Below are 15,668 nucleotides of genomic sequence, written 5' to 3'. Positions count from 1 at the left end.
TCCTTCATAACGGAGAATTACAGCAGCTAAAAGAAACACAGAGATAGAGCTACTTGTTTAGGAGCTCTGATACTGTGCTGTCTGTGGTTCTACTACCTGCTTGTGACTATGATGACGTCCTCAGAAATATTGGCCATCTCTTTGATGGTAAAGTAACACATTCTTCTAAGGGTTTGCTGTGAAAATGTAGTGCAGAAAACTATTAATGGCAAGCATAAATAAACACTTCCTACAAGTTTTGAAGTTAAATAAAAGTTCAAATATTCAACTTTAAATTTTGAGCAAGCTTTTAAATAGAACACCCTCTTCCCCACTTCTATACAAAGATAAAGCAGTGGTGTACAAAGCACACAAGTTAAATTGTGTTTGATAACTGGGGAATAGCCTTACTGTCAGTTATCAAACAAATCAGGAGAATAAACATATCTCTATCTTGTAAGATAAGACTAAAACCAAAAATCCACGTTAATCATGATAGAAGTGAAACATCTGAATGCAGAAGCCTCACAGTTATCACTTAAAAGCTTTAAACCCAACTTCCTCTGATCTATTTGCTATTGTAAAGCAAATATCCAAAGAGCACTGACACTTTAATTCTTGGAAAGCAAATAAAACATTTACATCAACCACCCCTCCCGCCCTTCCAACACATGGATATGAGAAAGGTCCCAAGCACTCTGTAGTTCCAACACAGTTCCATGTTCAACATTCCTCAGTCAAATCTCTAAACACCTGAGGTGCCAGTTTATAGTGAACAAAAATTAATGAATAAAAACTCTTCTGAGTTCTTACACTCTGCAAAAGAGATCAGAGAAGGAATTTACACTGGGCTAAATCCAAAGTTTAATCTAGCTTTCTTAGGATGTTCTCACCCCTTGACTCCATGGTGATTCCTGAATAGAGCAAGCTGTTCTAGGGAATAGCTGGATTTAGTCTACAGGCAACTTTTAAATTCTACTTTGAGTTCAGCAGATGGTGATTATTTGTAAGTGTAAGAAACAGTCATAAAATGATACTGATTTGTATATTAAAGGCTTTTGTCATGATTCACATGCTTTAGAACAGTAATTCAATGCAGAAAAGAATAAACCCAGCACCAAATACAACCTGCAGAAGTAACTGTGTGTTATTATTCAGTCACTTGTTTCCAGACCATGACTTGCCTCCAGCTAGTACTTGGCGTGCACAGCTTGTTCTTTGAAGTGCTCACCTCCCACATCCCAACATCCAACTGTAGTTGGATGTAATCTGTAGTTACCACAAATTCAGACAAAAGCAGGGAGGCAGCAAGTGCTAAACAACCAGGTACTTACATCATTGGATTGAAATAATCTGGTCATTGCAAAAAAAGCTTCTGTGGCTTCAGTGGTTCCAAAGTGTTCACCCTGAAAACAGCACATAAGAAGCAAGAGAAAAATCACCATTGTTACTGAGCTGCCTCCACCTTTCAGCCTCCATTTTTAACACCTACCCACACACCAAGGATCTTTGCTTTGAGGCTTTTTCTCATGTTAGAAACCATCCCTCCCTCACCTCGTGTTTCCTGAGGAGTACCTGTCAAATTTACCACTACTAGCTACTTGGTTTCAACAAATGCCATCCATAGCTGTACAGCAATGGAACAGTTTGTTAAGTAGCCTGTGCTCCCTTTTCTGGCATCCTTGGTTTTGTCTTACCTAAAAGGGATCTACTTGCTGCCTGAATTAAGACTGAACAGCAGAGGTCCAACCTACTTTGATGTTAAATACAACCTGACACACACGAAACCTGATCTACATAAACATCTGAAGAAAATCTTTCTTATCATGCTTCTAATTTAGCCCCAGACAAAAAGACACCCTTCTACCTCATCACTTCTTGGCCTATGTTTTCACTTCGTCTCAGCCATTCCCACTTTAGCTGGGCAAACACAAGTGTCTCTTTCATTGCACAGGGCTGTGATGGCCACAGATCAAGCAGCAGCTCTCACTTGGCACTCATGGAAAAAGTATTAAATGCTTCAGTGATATGTATCTCACTCCAGTTAGCAGCAAGTCAGAGGGAAGAACATAATACTAAAGCATAAACACCCCATTCTGGATCTCCTTAAAAAGCTACCTCCCAAATCTGTCAGGAAGAGGTACAAAACTTCTTTCACACTGAAAGCTATCAGAAATTAGAATCACAGCATCACAGAATGGCTTGGCTTTGAAAGGACCTTAAGCTCATCCAGTTCCAACCCCTTGCCAAAGGCAGGGACACCTCACACTAGACATGTCTCTCAAGGCTCTGTGCAACCTGGCCTTGAACACTGCCAAGGATGGAACATTCACCACTTCTCTGGCCTCATCACCCTCACAGTAAAGAACTTCTTCCTTATATTAGCCTTGGGAATATTCATTCTGGCTGGGAAGAAATGATAACACTTACCTGGTTCAGCAAGTAAAGGATTTTGGTAAGGATGTGCAGACATCTTCGTGGATTTATAGGGGTCTCGTTAAAGATACGAGCCTACAGACACAGCATAAAGAGAGTATTACAGTGTAACTCAACAATCATCATTTCTCTTTCATCATAAAAAGTAAAGCCGTTTGTTTTCAACCAAGTAGCTTTTCATTCTAAAAATGTGTCCCAGAGAACATATTCTTGTCATCCAGCTCAGGCATATTTAGTTTGCTGGATGGGCAGCAGCCTGAGCAAATGACAACTGGTACCCTCTGGAACTAGCAAACTAACAACTTCATCTTTCAACAGCATCTGTAGCCCAAACACTACTTGACAGTAGGAACACTTCTTTTAGCTACTTGCAACCAACAAAATTCAGCATTATTTCACAACAGAGTCACTTCATCACTAGCAATTATTCCTGGAGAACACAAAGAGAAGCAGGAAAACCTGCTACACACAGTAGGTCGAATGAACATAGGGAAACATGGAAGACACCAGTAAGAGCACCCCGAGATCTCACATGTCCACATGGAGGGCATAAGCCACAGATAATCATAGAATAGTTATGGTTGGAAAGGACCTTAAGATCATCTAGTTCCAACCCCCCTGCCATGGGCAGGGACACCTTACGCTAAATCGTATCACCCAAGGCTCGGTCCAACCTGGCCCTGAACACTGCCAGGGATGGAGCATTCATAACCTCCCTGGGCAACCTATTCCAGTGCCTCACCACCCTAACAGGAAAGAATTTCCTTCTTATATCCAACCTAAACTTCCTCTGTTTAAGTTTTAACCGGTTACCCCTTGTCCTGTCACTACAGTCTCTAATGAAGAGTCCCTCTCCAGCATCCCCATAGGCCCCCTACAGATACTGGAAGGCTGCTATGAGGTCTCCACGCAGCCTTCTCTTCTCCAGGCTGAACAGCCCCAACTTTCTCAGCCTGTCTTCATATGGGAGGTGCTCCAGTCCCCTGATCATCCTCATGGCCCTTCTCTGGACTTGTTCCAAGAGTTCCTGCTGATCATGCTCCTTTTGATGCAGCCCAGAATACGGCTGGCTTTTGGGGCTGCAAGCGCACACTACCAGCTCATGTTCATTTTCTCATCAACCAACACCCCCAAGTCCTTCTCCGCAAGGCTGCTTTGAATCTCTTCCCTGCCCAACCTGTAGCTGTGCCTGGGTTACTACAGATAAACCCCTCAGAGACTAACTTGATAGACTCCCAGACTGATTTGAGTTGGAAGGAACCTTAAAGCTCATCCAGTTCCAACCCCCTGCCACAGGAAGGGACATCTTCCACTAGAGAGGCTTGCTCCAAGCCCCTGTGTCCAACCTGGCCTTGAACACTGCCAGGGATGGGGCAGCCACAGCTTCTCTGGGCACCCTGTGCCAGCACCTCAGCACCCTCCCTGACCTGCTGCTCACACTGTGCGGGTGCAGCCCAGCACTCAGAGGGGATTCTGGGCTCAAGCACACACTGAAGTCGGGTCATGGAGAGCTTTGTCACCCAGCAACCCAAATCCTTCCCCTCAGGGCTGCTCTCAAGCCATGTGCATTTAATTTACATACCCCGTGCTTTTAAATTAACTGTTTGAATACAGCCATTCAAATTTGGGAGCTGCAGCGCAGAACTTCCTCAAGCTGCTAACACACTCTGAAGGAAAAGAGTTCAACAGTCTGATGACCATTCATACCTCCTGCAGCACAGCACTCTTCTCCAAATGCTGGAAAGGATTAGAGCCACTACCTGAGGAACAAAAGAGACCTCTCAGTTAAGGAAATGCATTCCTCACAAAAAAAAAAAAAAAAAAACAACAAAAAAAATGAACTGGAGGAACAGTCCCTAAACTTTAAAAAACCACCCCATGCTACAGTGAAATCCCTGATGTTCTCCACCAAGAGCTTTGAATCCACTTTCCTCAGCGGTATATTCACAGGTACAGGAGGAAAAGGTGTGGAGGAAGCAGTACCAACGTAGCTGGAAGGCAAGGAAGAACAGTGTAATACTCCCTCTTTACATAAAGCCATTTACTCTATTTTTCCCTAGTACCCCTATTTTTATTCCTTCAGGCACAGAAAGCACTGAAGGCATCAGGACAGAGCTAATGATCTGGATCTCAAACAGAAGTGCATCAATCAATTATCCACTAAAATGGGCTACTCAGCAAGCTCTAAATAGAGTCTGGCTTCCACACATCACAAAATCATTAGCAGCAGAGTATCATCATCCTGTAACACCTCAGCCTTTCAACAGGCCAGAACCAGCCCTTGAGAGTAATAACTTATTGGTGATGACACTTGCTATTGTCAGCTGCAGACAGCAGCCTTCTAATCCATTCCCAGTGAAACCAGCCCTAACAGCCACTGTTGCAGATACATAACCCCCTCCAAACCCTCACTACTGCTTCTAACCCTTTTCCTTCAGCAGAGATTTTTCCTTTTCAGCTCATTTATTCTTCACTTCTTACATCCAAAGCAAAAGGAAATTGAGAACGAAATGTCTCTCAGTCCAGCTGGGCTCAGAAGACCTATCAGCAGCAGCAACATATAACTCAAGACAGCACAGAATCACAGAATGGCTGGAGTTGGAAAGGACCTTAAGATCATCTTAAGCTGCACATGCTCTTGGGGTGCAGCCCAGCACGGGGGGGGGGGGGGTGGGGTGTGTGTGTCTGGGCTCAAGCACACACTGAAGCCGGGTCATGTTCAGTTTCTCATGGACCAATACGCCCAAATCCTTCTCCGCAGGGATGCTCTGCGTCAGCTCTCCACACAACCTGCAGCATCAGTTACTACAGGAACCTAAACTTAATTTCCAGGAGGTTTCATGGAGGGAAAAAGTGCAAGCGATGGCCTCATCCACAACAACTCTGCCTGACGGGATGGTTTTATCCCGCCCACAGGGTACTTTACTACAGCCGGTGCTAACGCAGCCTAAACCCCAGTGCACGCAGCCAGCTGCTGCCCAGCTTACCAGGCGGAGGTGCAGACCCCGACCAAACCCTCTCCTTCTCATGCTATGAAGGAGGAACAGACCCAGCCGCAGCCCGCAGGCTTGCGGGGAACAGCTTCCCTCCAAGCGTGACCCCAGGGGCCGGTGCGGGCCCTGCACCCCGCAGACCGTCCCGAAGAGCCGGGGGAGGCTCAAACGCCTGGGCACAGAAAGCAAACGGTGCTTCCTTCCCCAGCAGTTACCCCCTCTCACCTCAGCGGCCATGACTTACTTACTTACTTCCTCCCTCACCTCAGCGGCCGCTACAAGCCGCGGGACGCTCTGAGCGCCTACCGATCGCTCCGCACAGGGCGGTGCCGCCGTGCCCCCTCCCCTCAGCTCGGCCCTGCCGCCGCCAGCCCCATACCGGACTCCTCGTCCTTCTTGTCAAACTTCTTAATCATGGCGCCGCCCGTCACCCTCTTCCCTCCGAGCCGCACCGCCACGGGGACACCCGCCGGAAGTCCCGCCGCCTCAGGGCACGCTCTGCGTTCTGATTGGCCTGCGGAGCTGACGCTCAACGCCCATAGGCTGCGGAGGTGAGGGAAGACCTCATGGGGGCTGAGGCAGGTCCGGGGGTGAGGGCGTTCCTTAAAGGAGCCGCGTTGCCATTTTGTAGGGGGGTGGTAGCGCCTTCCTGCTGCGCCCTGAGGTGGTCACAGCTTCCCTCCTAATTGTCCTTTATGGAAATAATAAAGGTGGAAGGTAGTTGACATTAATACCTCGGTCAGGTCTTTCTTACAAATGGAGCAGAAAACTTGGGATAGGATCCCTGAAAATCCCCAGAGCTGGTATGGATCCCCCATTGTGGTACCATTCCTCACAGCGATGGCTGACCCATGAGGCACCAGAGGGGTCTATTGGGTTGTGGGTGCCACTGAGCTGCTCAGCAGCCACTGGCCGTGCTGGAAACCATCACTGCCGGGCACAGGGATCATAGAATTATGGAATGGTTTGCGTTGGAAGGGACCTTAAAGTTCCCGCAGTTCCAACCCCTGCCACGGGCAGGAACACCTTCCACTAGAGCAGCTTGCTCCAAGCCCCTGTGTCCAACCTGGCCTTGAACACTGCCAGGGCTGGGGCAGCCACAGCTTCTCTGGGCACCCTGTGCCAGCGCCTCAGCACCCTCACAGGGAAGAGCTTCTGCCTAAGAGCTCATCTCAGTCTCCCCTCTGGCAGGTTAAAGCCATTCCCTTTGGCCTGTCCCTATGTTAGCGTAAGAACTGACACATGACCACCGGAATGGTTATATGACGTGCCTTATTGCACGCGCCCAAATCTGGCTTCGACCCCGTCACATCACGTTCGCAATTTATACACTAAAAATTTCGTAACTAATACATATTCAGCACAGATTACTTCATTGACTAATACATATGCATCAAGGATTACTTTATTAGTCCATTACGACATCAGCCTCTTCTACGCTTGTGCAGCCCCCTCTGGTGGTCGTCCGATGAAGTAAGGAATCTTCCTCCCCTTATTCTTTTCACCTCTCTCTTCGTTGGACAGGCCCCAACCATTATGTGGATGTCAGCATTCTCACTTCCTCGCTTGGCTTGTCCTTTTATGTTGCAATGATTTCACAAAGCTACCAGTATTGCAGAGATTAAATTTTCTGCTGCTTAAGATACATGGTTTCTATTTCTAGACAAAGCTTCCTTGTAAGCAATACAAAATTATGAACGTCTGTATTATCAAGACGCACAGTTAGACAAAGCTTCCTTGTTCTAAACTACAAGGTCTTAGGCCAGATATCCTGTGTCCTTCTCCTTGTTATGTTAGTTTCTACTGTTGAGGCTACCACAGCAAAGTTACAACATTCTTTTAATATACAGAAGTCTACTATTGATTCGAAAACTTTTAAATATAGTCATTTCTGTTGCTCTACATAATTATTTTAACGTAAAATTTCACTCTTTTTCTAACCCTTGTTCAAAGCCCCTCTCCACATTTCTTGTAGCCCCTCTAGGCACTGGAAGCTGCTCCCAGGTCTCCACCCAGCTTCTCTTCTCCAGGCTCAAGAGCCTCAATGTTCTCAGCCTGTCAGGCCATTTGCAGTTGATTTAAGATGACTCAGCTCATTAGCAAGGGGGTCTCTTGGTTATCCCTTTAATACCAGGGAAGATTAGAACTAGTGTGAATTCTTTGACCTGGGGATGGCTATGATGATGAATATGTGGTAAGTTCAGAACTTGTTTTAGTTTCATACAGGTGGCCATTGGGCTGACAGTTTCCTTTCAGATCTAAATCTGTAAAGAGAGAGCAGCAAACCTGCCCAAAACACCAACAATACTGTAGCTCATAACTTTAGGTCCTTCCCCAAAACCTTCCTCCTGTTGTGCCCTAGGGAGAAAGGATTTGTGAGTTCGGAAAGGAAGGAAGGAATAACTTCCTCTGTCTGTTTTCAGAATTCCAGCCCAATCTCTCCCAGGCATTTGTACTTCTGTTTATTGTGTTCATGTTATCACTCATGGAAATACAAGTCAGATCTCAGGAAAGTGCCTGGTTTAGGGGCTTGGATGCAGCAAAGGCTCCTTCGGGATTCTGAGAGTGTCTCTCCTCAGCTGCTCAGTAGAAGCTACAATGGGCTTTGACTCCCAAAGCGATTGCCCCATTTTCTGCTCTCTTTGAGCCTCACGCATGTTTGAGGAAACGTGTTTAAGCTTTACAGATAACCACCGTAAATACTATTTTTCCTCTCTGCTTTTATATGCTGTTATTATGTGCTTCTGCAATTAAAGCCACGCATGCCAGGGTTCTCTTGGCAAAATACTGCTGCCTCTCTTTGTCTTCGCTGGGGATATATTTGGTGCATAGGAGGAGAATTTGGTGCCTTCCAGTGGGAAGTCATGTCCCAGCAACAAGGTTTTGTGTTGCAATGATGGGATTATAGCGAGTGGAACTTTGGCATTGCTCTCCTGAAGCTGGGTGGAGGAAGGGGTGGGTTCCTGGCCTGTGCAGGCATGGCAAAGTAGGGGTATTGATGGGGCTGCAGTGGAAATGGTTAACCCACATGGGTGCAATGACAAGAAGATGATACGCAAGAAGATAGGCTTTGGGGTTAATATAGTTTTGGTAGATAAAGCAGAATGAAATAGGAAGACCAGGGGAACATGCAGTGTGTGAAGGCAGACATATTTTTCCATCCCAGCATTCCCGGTCAGTTGCCAGCACCGATAATAAATGCTCGGATCAATGTAGGGATAATGCAGCCACTCCAGCCGAGGAGCCGGCTTCATTTGGAGCTCTGCTCGGATGCCTCTGTACAAACACCCATAGTACGGGGAACAAACGAGGAATTAGGGATGTGTGCACGTCTACGGGGATATGATGTAATAGGCATCGCAGAAACCTGGTGGGATGGCTCCTATGCCTGGAGTGTTGGAATGGAAGGTTAGAGACTCTTCAGAAAAGACAGGCCTGGCAGATGGGGATGAGGAGCTGCTATTTGTGTTAGGGATAGGCTGGAGAGTATGGAACTCTGTCTGGGGAAGGTGAGCAGTCAACAGAGACTTTGTGGGTCAGGCTTAAAGGGAATATAGCTATGGGAGACATTAGTGTGGGGATCTGTCACAGAGCGCCTGATCTAGAGGACTCTGCAGATGAAGTGCTCTGTAGACAGATAGGAACAGCCTCAAGCTCTCAGGCCCTTGTCCTCACGGGGGACTTCAACCACCCTGATACCTGTTGGAGGGACGGTACGGCCCGGCACAAGCAGTCCAGGAGCTTCCTCGATTGTGTGGAAAACAACTTCCTTCTGCAAGTAATAGAGGAGCTGACAAGGAGAGGTGCCGTGCTTGACCTCGTGCTCACCAACAGGGAAGGGCTGGTAGGAAATGTGACGCTCCAGGGCAGCCTTGCTCATAGCAATCATGAGATGGTCGAGTTCGAGATCCTCAGGCCAGTGAGAAGAGCGTGCAGCAAGCTCACTGCCCTGGACTTCAAGAGAGCAGACTTTGCCCTCTTCAGGAGCCTGCTTAGTAAGGTTCCATGGGACATAGCCCTAGAGGGCAGGGGGACTCAAGACTCTTGGTTGATATTCAAGGATCACCTCCTACAAGCTCAGGAGTGTTGCGTCCCAGCTAGAAGGAAGTGCAGCAGGAGGGCCAGGAGACCTCCTTGGATGGATCAGGAGCTGCTGAGGAAACTTCAAGTTTGCCGATGACACCAAGGTCTGTGGTTCGGTTGATAGGCTGGAGGGAAGGAATGCCATGCAGAGGGACCTCGACATGCTTGTGAGGTGGGCTGATGCCAACCTCATGAAGTTTAAGCATGCCAAGTGCAAGGTCCTACAGCTGGGTCAGACCAATCCCAGGCACAGCTACAGGTTGGGCAGAGAAGAGATTCAGAGCAGCCCTGCGGAGAAGGACTTGGGGGTGTTGGTTTCATGTTCTTTTTATGTTGAGTAAACCAGAACTGCACACAGTACTCCAGGTGAGGTCTCACAAGAATGATTTCATTATTTTTGTTGTTTTTTTCCTTCTTTTACCGGTCTTTCTTTTCTCCGTTCCCTTTTCTTCTTGTCAAGGAAAAAAACAGGGAGGAGAAAAGTGCATCCCTGACTGCCCAGTGGCCATGGGCACGATGCTGCCGCTGTCACAAAGCTTCAGTGGTTGCTGTGGAGTTGCCCATGAGGAGCTGGGACCCTTTGGAACTGGTGAGGGCATCGGCGTCTCCGTGGAAACCACGGGGGCATTGTTACGACTCTTATGTGGGGTATTTAAGGCCCTGGCGCACCCTAGAGGTGGCAGTTGCCCTGTGAATCCACAGCAAGTCTGCATCCGAGGACACAGAAGATGCCAGTGGACAAGGGATCGAACGCCCGCTCCCAGCCTGCCGAGGGCAGGCCAGGAGTGCAAAGGAGGCGCCAGGTGAGGGCTGGGGCAGGAGTGAGAGGCCGGTGGTGGGACGGGGCCACATGGAGCTGCCTCGGGGCCGGGGCCGGGCTTGCCGGCACTGCGGGGGCTGCTGTGCCAAGGCAGCCGCCTCCATCACACACCTCTTCCTCCTCCTCCTGCCCGCAGGTGGGCCACAGGCCACAGCCTGAGGAAGGGCGGCGTGGGATCACGGTACCACAGCTGCCCTACCAACGAAGGTATCAGCCCATCGAGACCCAGCAGGAACAGGTAGGGACCCTGAGGGAGACAGGGCCAAACACCTTCCCAACCACGGGCATGCCGGGGCTGCTGTGGGCTGGGGCCATGGCCGGCGGGTGGCCAGCCCTTTCCCCAGCCAGCTCTGGGAGCAGGCAGCAGCCACCTGTGGGCCTGAGCCTTGCCGTGGGGCTGGCAGGGGAGCCCAACTGCATGAGCTCCCAACAGCTGGGATACGGGCGCAAGAGACACTATCACAGAGCCTCTCTCCTCGACTTCTCTTGCAGGTGGGCAGCGTGAGGTGCAGAGCGGTGCTGCCCCGCAGCATGAGGACAGAGGAGCAGACACTTCCTCGGCCAGTGGTGGTGGAAAGGACACCTCGGCCGCCACCTCGGCCAGTGAGAGAAGCCAGCAGGCTGCCTCGCCCGACATGGGCACCCTCTGCCCCTGCAGCCAGATTCACTGACATGGCCATCGGCAGGACAAGCAACAGCCAAAAGCAGCTTTGCACAACCGCTGCCCAGCAGCACCACATCCCCGCACATGGCAGCACTGTTGCGAGGCCACGGAGCTGGCAGCCTGCCCCACACAGGCCCACAGCCTGTGCCACAGCGCAGGGCACAAGAAATGTGAGCGCGGTCCTGCGCAACAACAGCGCTGAGAGCCGGGGACCCTACCAGCAGGCAGTGGCATGCCAGGACCCAGCATACAGCAGGGCTGCAATGACAAGAAGATACACTGTCAGGGCACCTAACGGCAGCAAAGCCACCGCCACTCAGCCTGCTCCTGATCCTAACACCCGTGCGAGCACTGCTGCTTCCCAGAGCAGGAAGACGGGGCGAGAGGGCAGCCTCAATGACAAGTTGCTGGGGCTGCACAAGAAGGTTCTTGCAAAGCCTCTGCCCGCCCTGCGCAGCAACATCGAGGCTTTGCAACACGCCAGGAGGAGCCGCTTGGCCAGAGCTCCTGAGGAAGAGGAGTACCAGGCACCTCTCGTTCCCATGGCACCAGCACCAGCATCTCGTGGCTTTAGCAGGCAGGCTGCTGCAGCACAAGCCCAGCGCCAGGCACCTGCCATGAACAGCTCAGCAGAAAATGACGCAGATCTGAATTTCCCATCCAGGTGCGTCAAGAAGCTTCCTTTCAGAGCTGGTGTCGAGGTGATAGAGGCACCAGCCTCTCCCGCCATCGGCAGGCAGGCTGCAGCAGGACGAGCACAGGGCCGGGCACCTGCCCCGCACAGCCACAAAGAAAGCAACATGGATATGAAGGTCACACCCAAGAGCATCCTCAGGAAGGTCCATTTCAGAGATGCTGTTGAGGAGGAGGCAGAGACCGCAGCCTCTTGTGGCTTTGACAGTCAAGCTCTGGCAGCAGAAGCACAGTGCAATGCACCTGCCTCCGACAGCATCATAGTAAGAGATGCAAAAGTGCGTGTCACACCCAGTGTCGGTGCAAGCTCCCAGTTCTGGAATATGATCGAGGAGGAGGCAGAGGAAACAGATTCTTCTCACAATGGTGATGAGGAGGCAGCACCGGAGGCAGCACCAGAGGCAGAGAGTCAGGCATCTGTCCTGCTCAGCCCAGATGCCTGTGAGTTGGTTCCACAGGGAGCAGCCCTGCTCAGCACAAGGGAGCCTCTGGTCCAGGCTGTGGCAGTGGATCAGGAAACCAGCCAGCAGCTGCTGGAACCTCAGGGCATGACCCAAATGCTGGATGCGGCAGTGGACAAAGAGGAGAAAGAGTGGGTAGAGGACATTGATAAAGTGCTGTCCCAAGTGGAAGAGATCATCATACGCAACCTCTGGGTCAACCCCTCGGTCCCAGAGCTCTTCCAGGACCCCCAGGCCGATATCCAGGAGGGGTCTGACTTCCCCAGCAGCATGGACATTGAAGTGACAGGGGAGGCAGGTGGAGACCTGCAGAACACGTCTCCTATCCCAGCCGGACCCACAGCCACTGAGTCGACAGCTTCTACATTAGCTGCATCTGCGGAGGAAGAGGAGCACCGCGCACGTCTCACTCCAGTGGCACAGGAGGAGGTGGAACCGGCACCAGTTTCTCCTGCCTGCGTCGAGCAGGAGGCAGCACCACAGGCACAGAGGCAGGTACCTGCCCTGCTCAGCCCTGATGCCTGTGAGGTGGTTGTAGAAGAAATGGCAAGGACCGTCACTGAAGAGGTCCTGATCATGAGCCTGGCCGTTGTCCAGGGAGCCAGCCAGCAGCTGGTGGAGTATCAGGACATGACCCAAATCCTGGGTGTGTCAATGGCAGCACTGACGCCTGCAGCACCTGAGCACGTTGAGTCTGCTGTGGCTTCGGAGCCTCAGGGAGAGGCCAGTGCAGCCGCTGCCTCCCCAACAGTGCCTGAGGATGAAGTGGCTGCTTTCTTGACTGAGATCCCTGCAACAGAGCCTGGAACATCCCACATTCCTCCAGGAGCAGATGATAGTGGAGATGCAGCAGCTTCTCCCTTGTGTCGGGACTCTCGGCGCCAGGTGAGTGAGGCGCGTGTGGTTGGCACCGGGGATCCCAAGGCCTTGGACGGCAGCTCCCAGGTTTTGTGACAGGGCTATTTCTGGTGCTGCCTGTGTCATCCCACTGACATTGCCCCCATCCCCTGCCTGTGCTCTTGCTACCCTGCAGGGTAGGCTCAGACGCTTTGTGAGGAAACACCTGGGCAAGGCTGTGACTGTCATCCAGGGAACAAGGCAGCAGCAGGTGAAAGAGCCAGACGTGGCACAAAGCTTGGATGTGGAGTCACCGTCAACGTCGCCTGCTGTAGTTCAGGACAGCGAGAACCAGCCAGGTACTTGCCCGAGTTGGGTGGCACCCAGGCCAGACCGGCAGCAGTGTTTGCGTGAGTTCGGGTGTGTCCCAGCCTCCCCTCCATGGGCCGAAGGCTGCGTGGAGACCTCCTAGCAGACCTTCCAGTATCTGAAGGAGGCCAATGAGGATGCTGTTAAGGAGAAGTTCTTTACTGTAAGGGTGGTGAGGCACTGGAACGGGTTGCCAAAGGAAGTCCCTTGCCTACAGCTCTTCTTCCTCCACAGGCATTGCCACTCTTCCAGACCAAGGAGCGGCCCCACGGCGACGACTCTCCCGCTTCAGGAGAGTGCTGAGGGCTCTGCGCAAGGCTTTCACTTGCTCATGCCTCACCCCACGTGTGGAGGAGTAGCGCCCTGCTGCCAGCGCCAGGCCCAAGGGAGCTGTGCTGAGGATGTCATGCTGCAGCCTGCACTTGTTGTGGCTGCTTTCTTGGGCCAATAAATAATAACTCGTTTCCCCCCCCACTGCTCGTCTCTGCCTGTATGTTGGTTAGAGCATGTTTGTGTAATTCACGGACCTCTATATTTAATTAACGTAAAACAACTGACTTCAATCTAAGCGGCTACCTATCTGTTGCAATTAGTTCTAGTTTACACACAGTATGCTAGAGATTGGAAGAGACCTCAAAAGATCATCTCGTCCAGTCCCGCTTCCGGAGCGGGAACACCTACATAATGTTACACAGGAATGTGTCCAGGCGGGTTTTGAATGTCTCCAAAGATGGAGACTCCACAACCTCCCTGGGCAGCCTGTTCCAATGGCAAGCATAAATAAACACTTCCTACAAGTTTTGAAGTTAAATAAAAGTTCAAATATTCAACTTTAAATTTTGAGCAAGCTTTTAAATAGAACACCCTCTTCCCCACTTCTATACAAAGATAAAGCAGTGGTGTACAAAGCACACAAGTTAAATTGTGTTTGATAACTGGGGAATAGCCTTACTGTCAGTTATCAAACAAATCAGGAGAATAAACATATCTCTATCTTGTAAGATAAGACTAAAACCAAAAATCCACGTTAATCATGATAGAAGTGAAACATCTGAATGCAGAAGCCTCACAGTTATCACTTAAAAGCTTTAAACCCAACTTCCTCTGATCTATTTGCTATTGTAAAGCAAATATCCAAAGAGCACTGACACTTTAATTCTTGGAAAGCAAATAACACATTTACATCAACCACCCCTCCCGCCCTTCCAACACATGGATATGAGAAAGGTCCCAAGCACTCTGTAGTTCCAACACAGTTCCATGTTCAACATTCCTCAGTCAAATCTCTAAACACCTGAGGTGCCAGTTTATAGTGAACAAAAATTAATGAATAAAAACTCTTCTGAGTTCTTACACTCTGCAAAAGAGATCAGAGAAGGAATTTACACTGGGCTAAATCCAAAGTTTAATCTAGCTTTCTTAGGATGTTCTCACCAAGAATATGTTCTCTGGGACACATTTTTAGAATGAAAAGCTACTTGGTTGAAAACAAACGGCTTTACTTTTTATGATGAAAGAGAAATGATGATTGTTGAGTTACACTGTAATACTCTCTTTATGCTGTGTCTGTAGGCTCGTATCTTTAACGAGACCCCTATAAATCCACGAAGATGTCTGCACATCCTTACCAAAATCCTTTACTTGCTGAACCAGGTAAGTGTTATCATTTCTTCCCAGCCAGAATGAATATTCCCAAGGCTAATATAAGGAAGAAGTTCTTTACTGTGAGGGTGATGAGGCCAGAGAAGTGGTGAATGTTCCATCCTTGGCAGTGTTCAAGGCCAGGTTGCACAGAGCCTTGAGAGACATGTCTAGTGTGAGGTGTCCCTGCCTTTGGCAAGGGGTTGGAACTGGATGAGCTTAAGGTCCTTTCAAAGCCAAGCCATTCTGTGATGCTGTGATTCTAATTTCTGATAGCTTTCAGTGTGAAAGAAGTTTTGTACCTCTTCCTGACAGATTTGGGAGGTAGCTTTTTAAGGAGATCCAGAATGGGGTGTTTATGCTTTAGTATTATGTTCTTCCCTCTGACTTGCTGCTAACTGGAGTGAGATACATATCACTGAAGCATTTAATACTTTTTCCATGAGTGCCAAGTGAGAGCTGCTGCTTGATCTGTGGCCATCACAGCCCTGTGCAATGAAAGAGACACTTGTGTTTGCCCAGCTAAAGTGGGAATGGCTGAGACGAAGTGAAAACATAGGCCAAGAAGTGATGAGGTAGAAGGGTGTCTTTTTGTCTGGGGCTAAATTAGAAGCATGATAAGAAAGATTTTCTTCAGATGTTTATGTAGATCAGGTTTCGTGTGTGTCAGGTTGTATTTAACATCAAAGTAG

General features: G+C 49.6%; 2 protein-coding genes across 2 annotated transcripts in view; both read right to left on the bottom strand.

The window, feature by feature from the left end:
• The window catches only part of LOC133276778 (coatomer subunit gamma-2-like), a 194,373-nt gene that overhangs the window by 2,778 nt on the left and 175,927 nt on the right, over positions 1-15,668 (bottom strand). The window lies entirely within an intron of this gene.
• LOC133276779 (coatomer subunit gamma-2-like) lies at positions 93-5,885 on the bottom strand. The gene is made up of 5 exons (XM_061467937.1): positions 5,788-5,885; positions 4,123-4,175; positions 2,410-2,490; positions 1,314-1,385; positions 93-176 (listed from the first exon to the last, which is right to left on the bottom strand). Exons 1-5 carry the CDS (start codon positions 5,822-5,824, stop codon positions 93-95), a joined length of 327 nt encoding a protein of 108 aa, XP_061323921.1. The 5' UTR covers positions 5,825-5,885.

Source organism: Pezoporus flaviventris, unplaced genomic scaffold, assembly GCF_033815535.1.
Source record: "Pezoporus flaviventris isolate CSIRO_AGI_PZ_B2104156 unplaced genomic scaffold, CSIRO_AGI_Pfla_v1 ptg000046l, whole genome shotgun sequence".
Taxonomy (NCBI): Eukaryota; Metazoa; Chordata; class Aves; order Psittaciformes; family Psittacidae; genus Pezoporus; species Pezoporus flaviventris.
Note: the sequence above shows the minus strand (reverse complement) of the source record. Positions and strands in the feature narration are given on the sequence as shown.

Bases quoted from the DNA above. Each gene is read 5' to 3' on its own strand.
- LOC133276779 (XM_061467937.1), bottom strand. From the start codon at position 5,824: ATGATTAAGAAGTTTGACAAGAAGGACGAGGAGTCCG. The intron at 4,176-5,787 runs GTATGGGGCTGG...TTTGTTCCTCAG, and splicing joins CAAGAAGGACGAGGAGTCCG to GTAGTGGCTCTAATCCTTTC. The intron at 177-1,313 runs GTAAGTACCTGG...ACATTTTCACAG, and splicing joins GATTATTTCAATCCAATGAT to CAAACCCTTAGAAGAATGTG.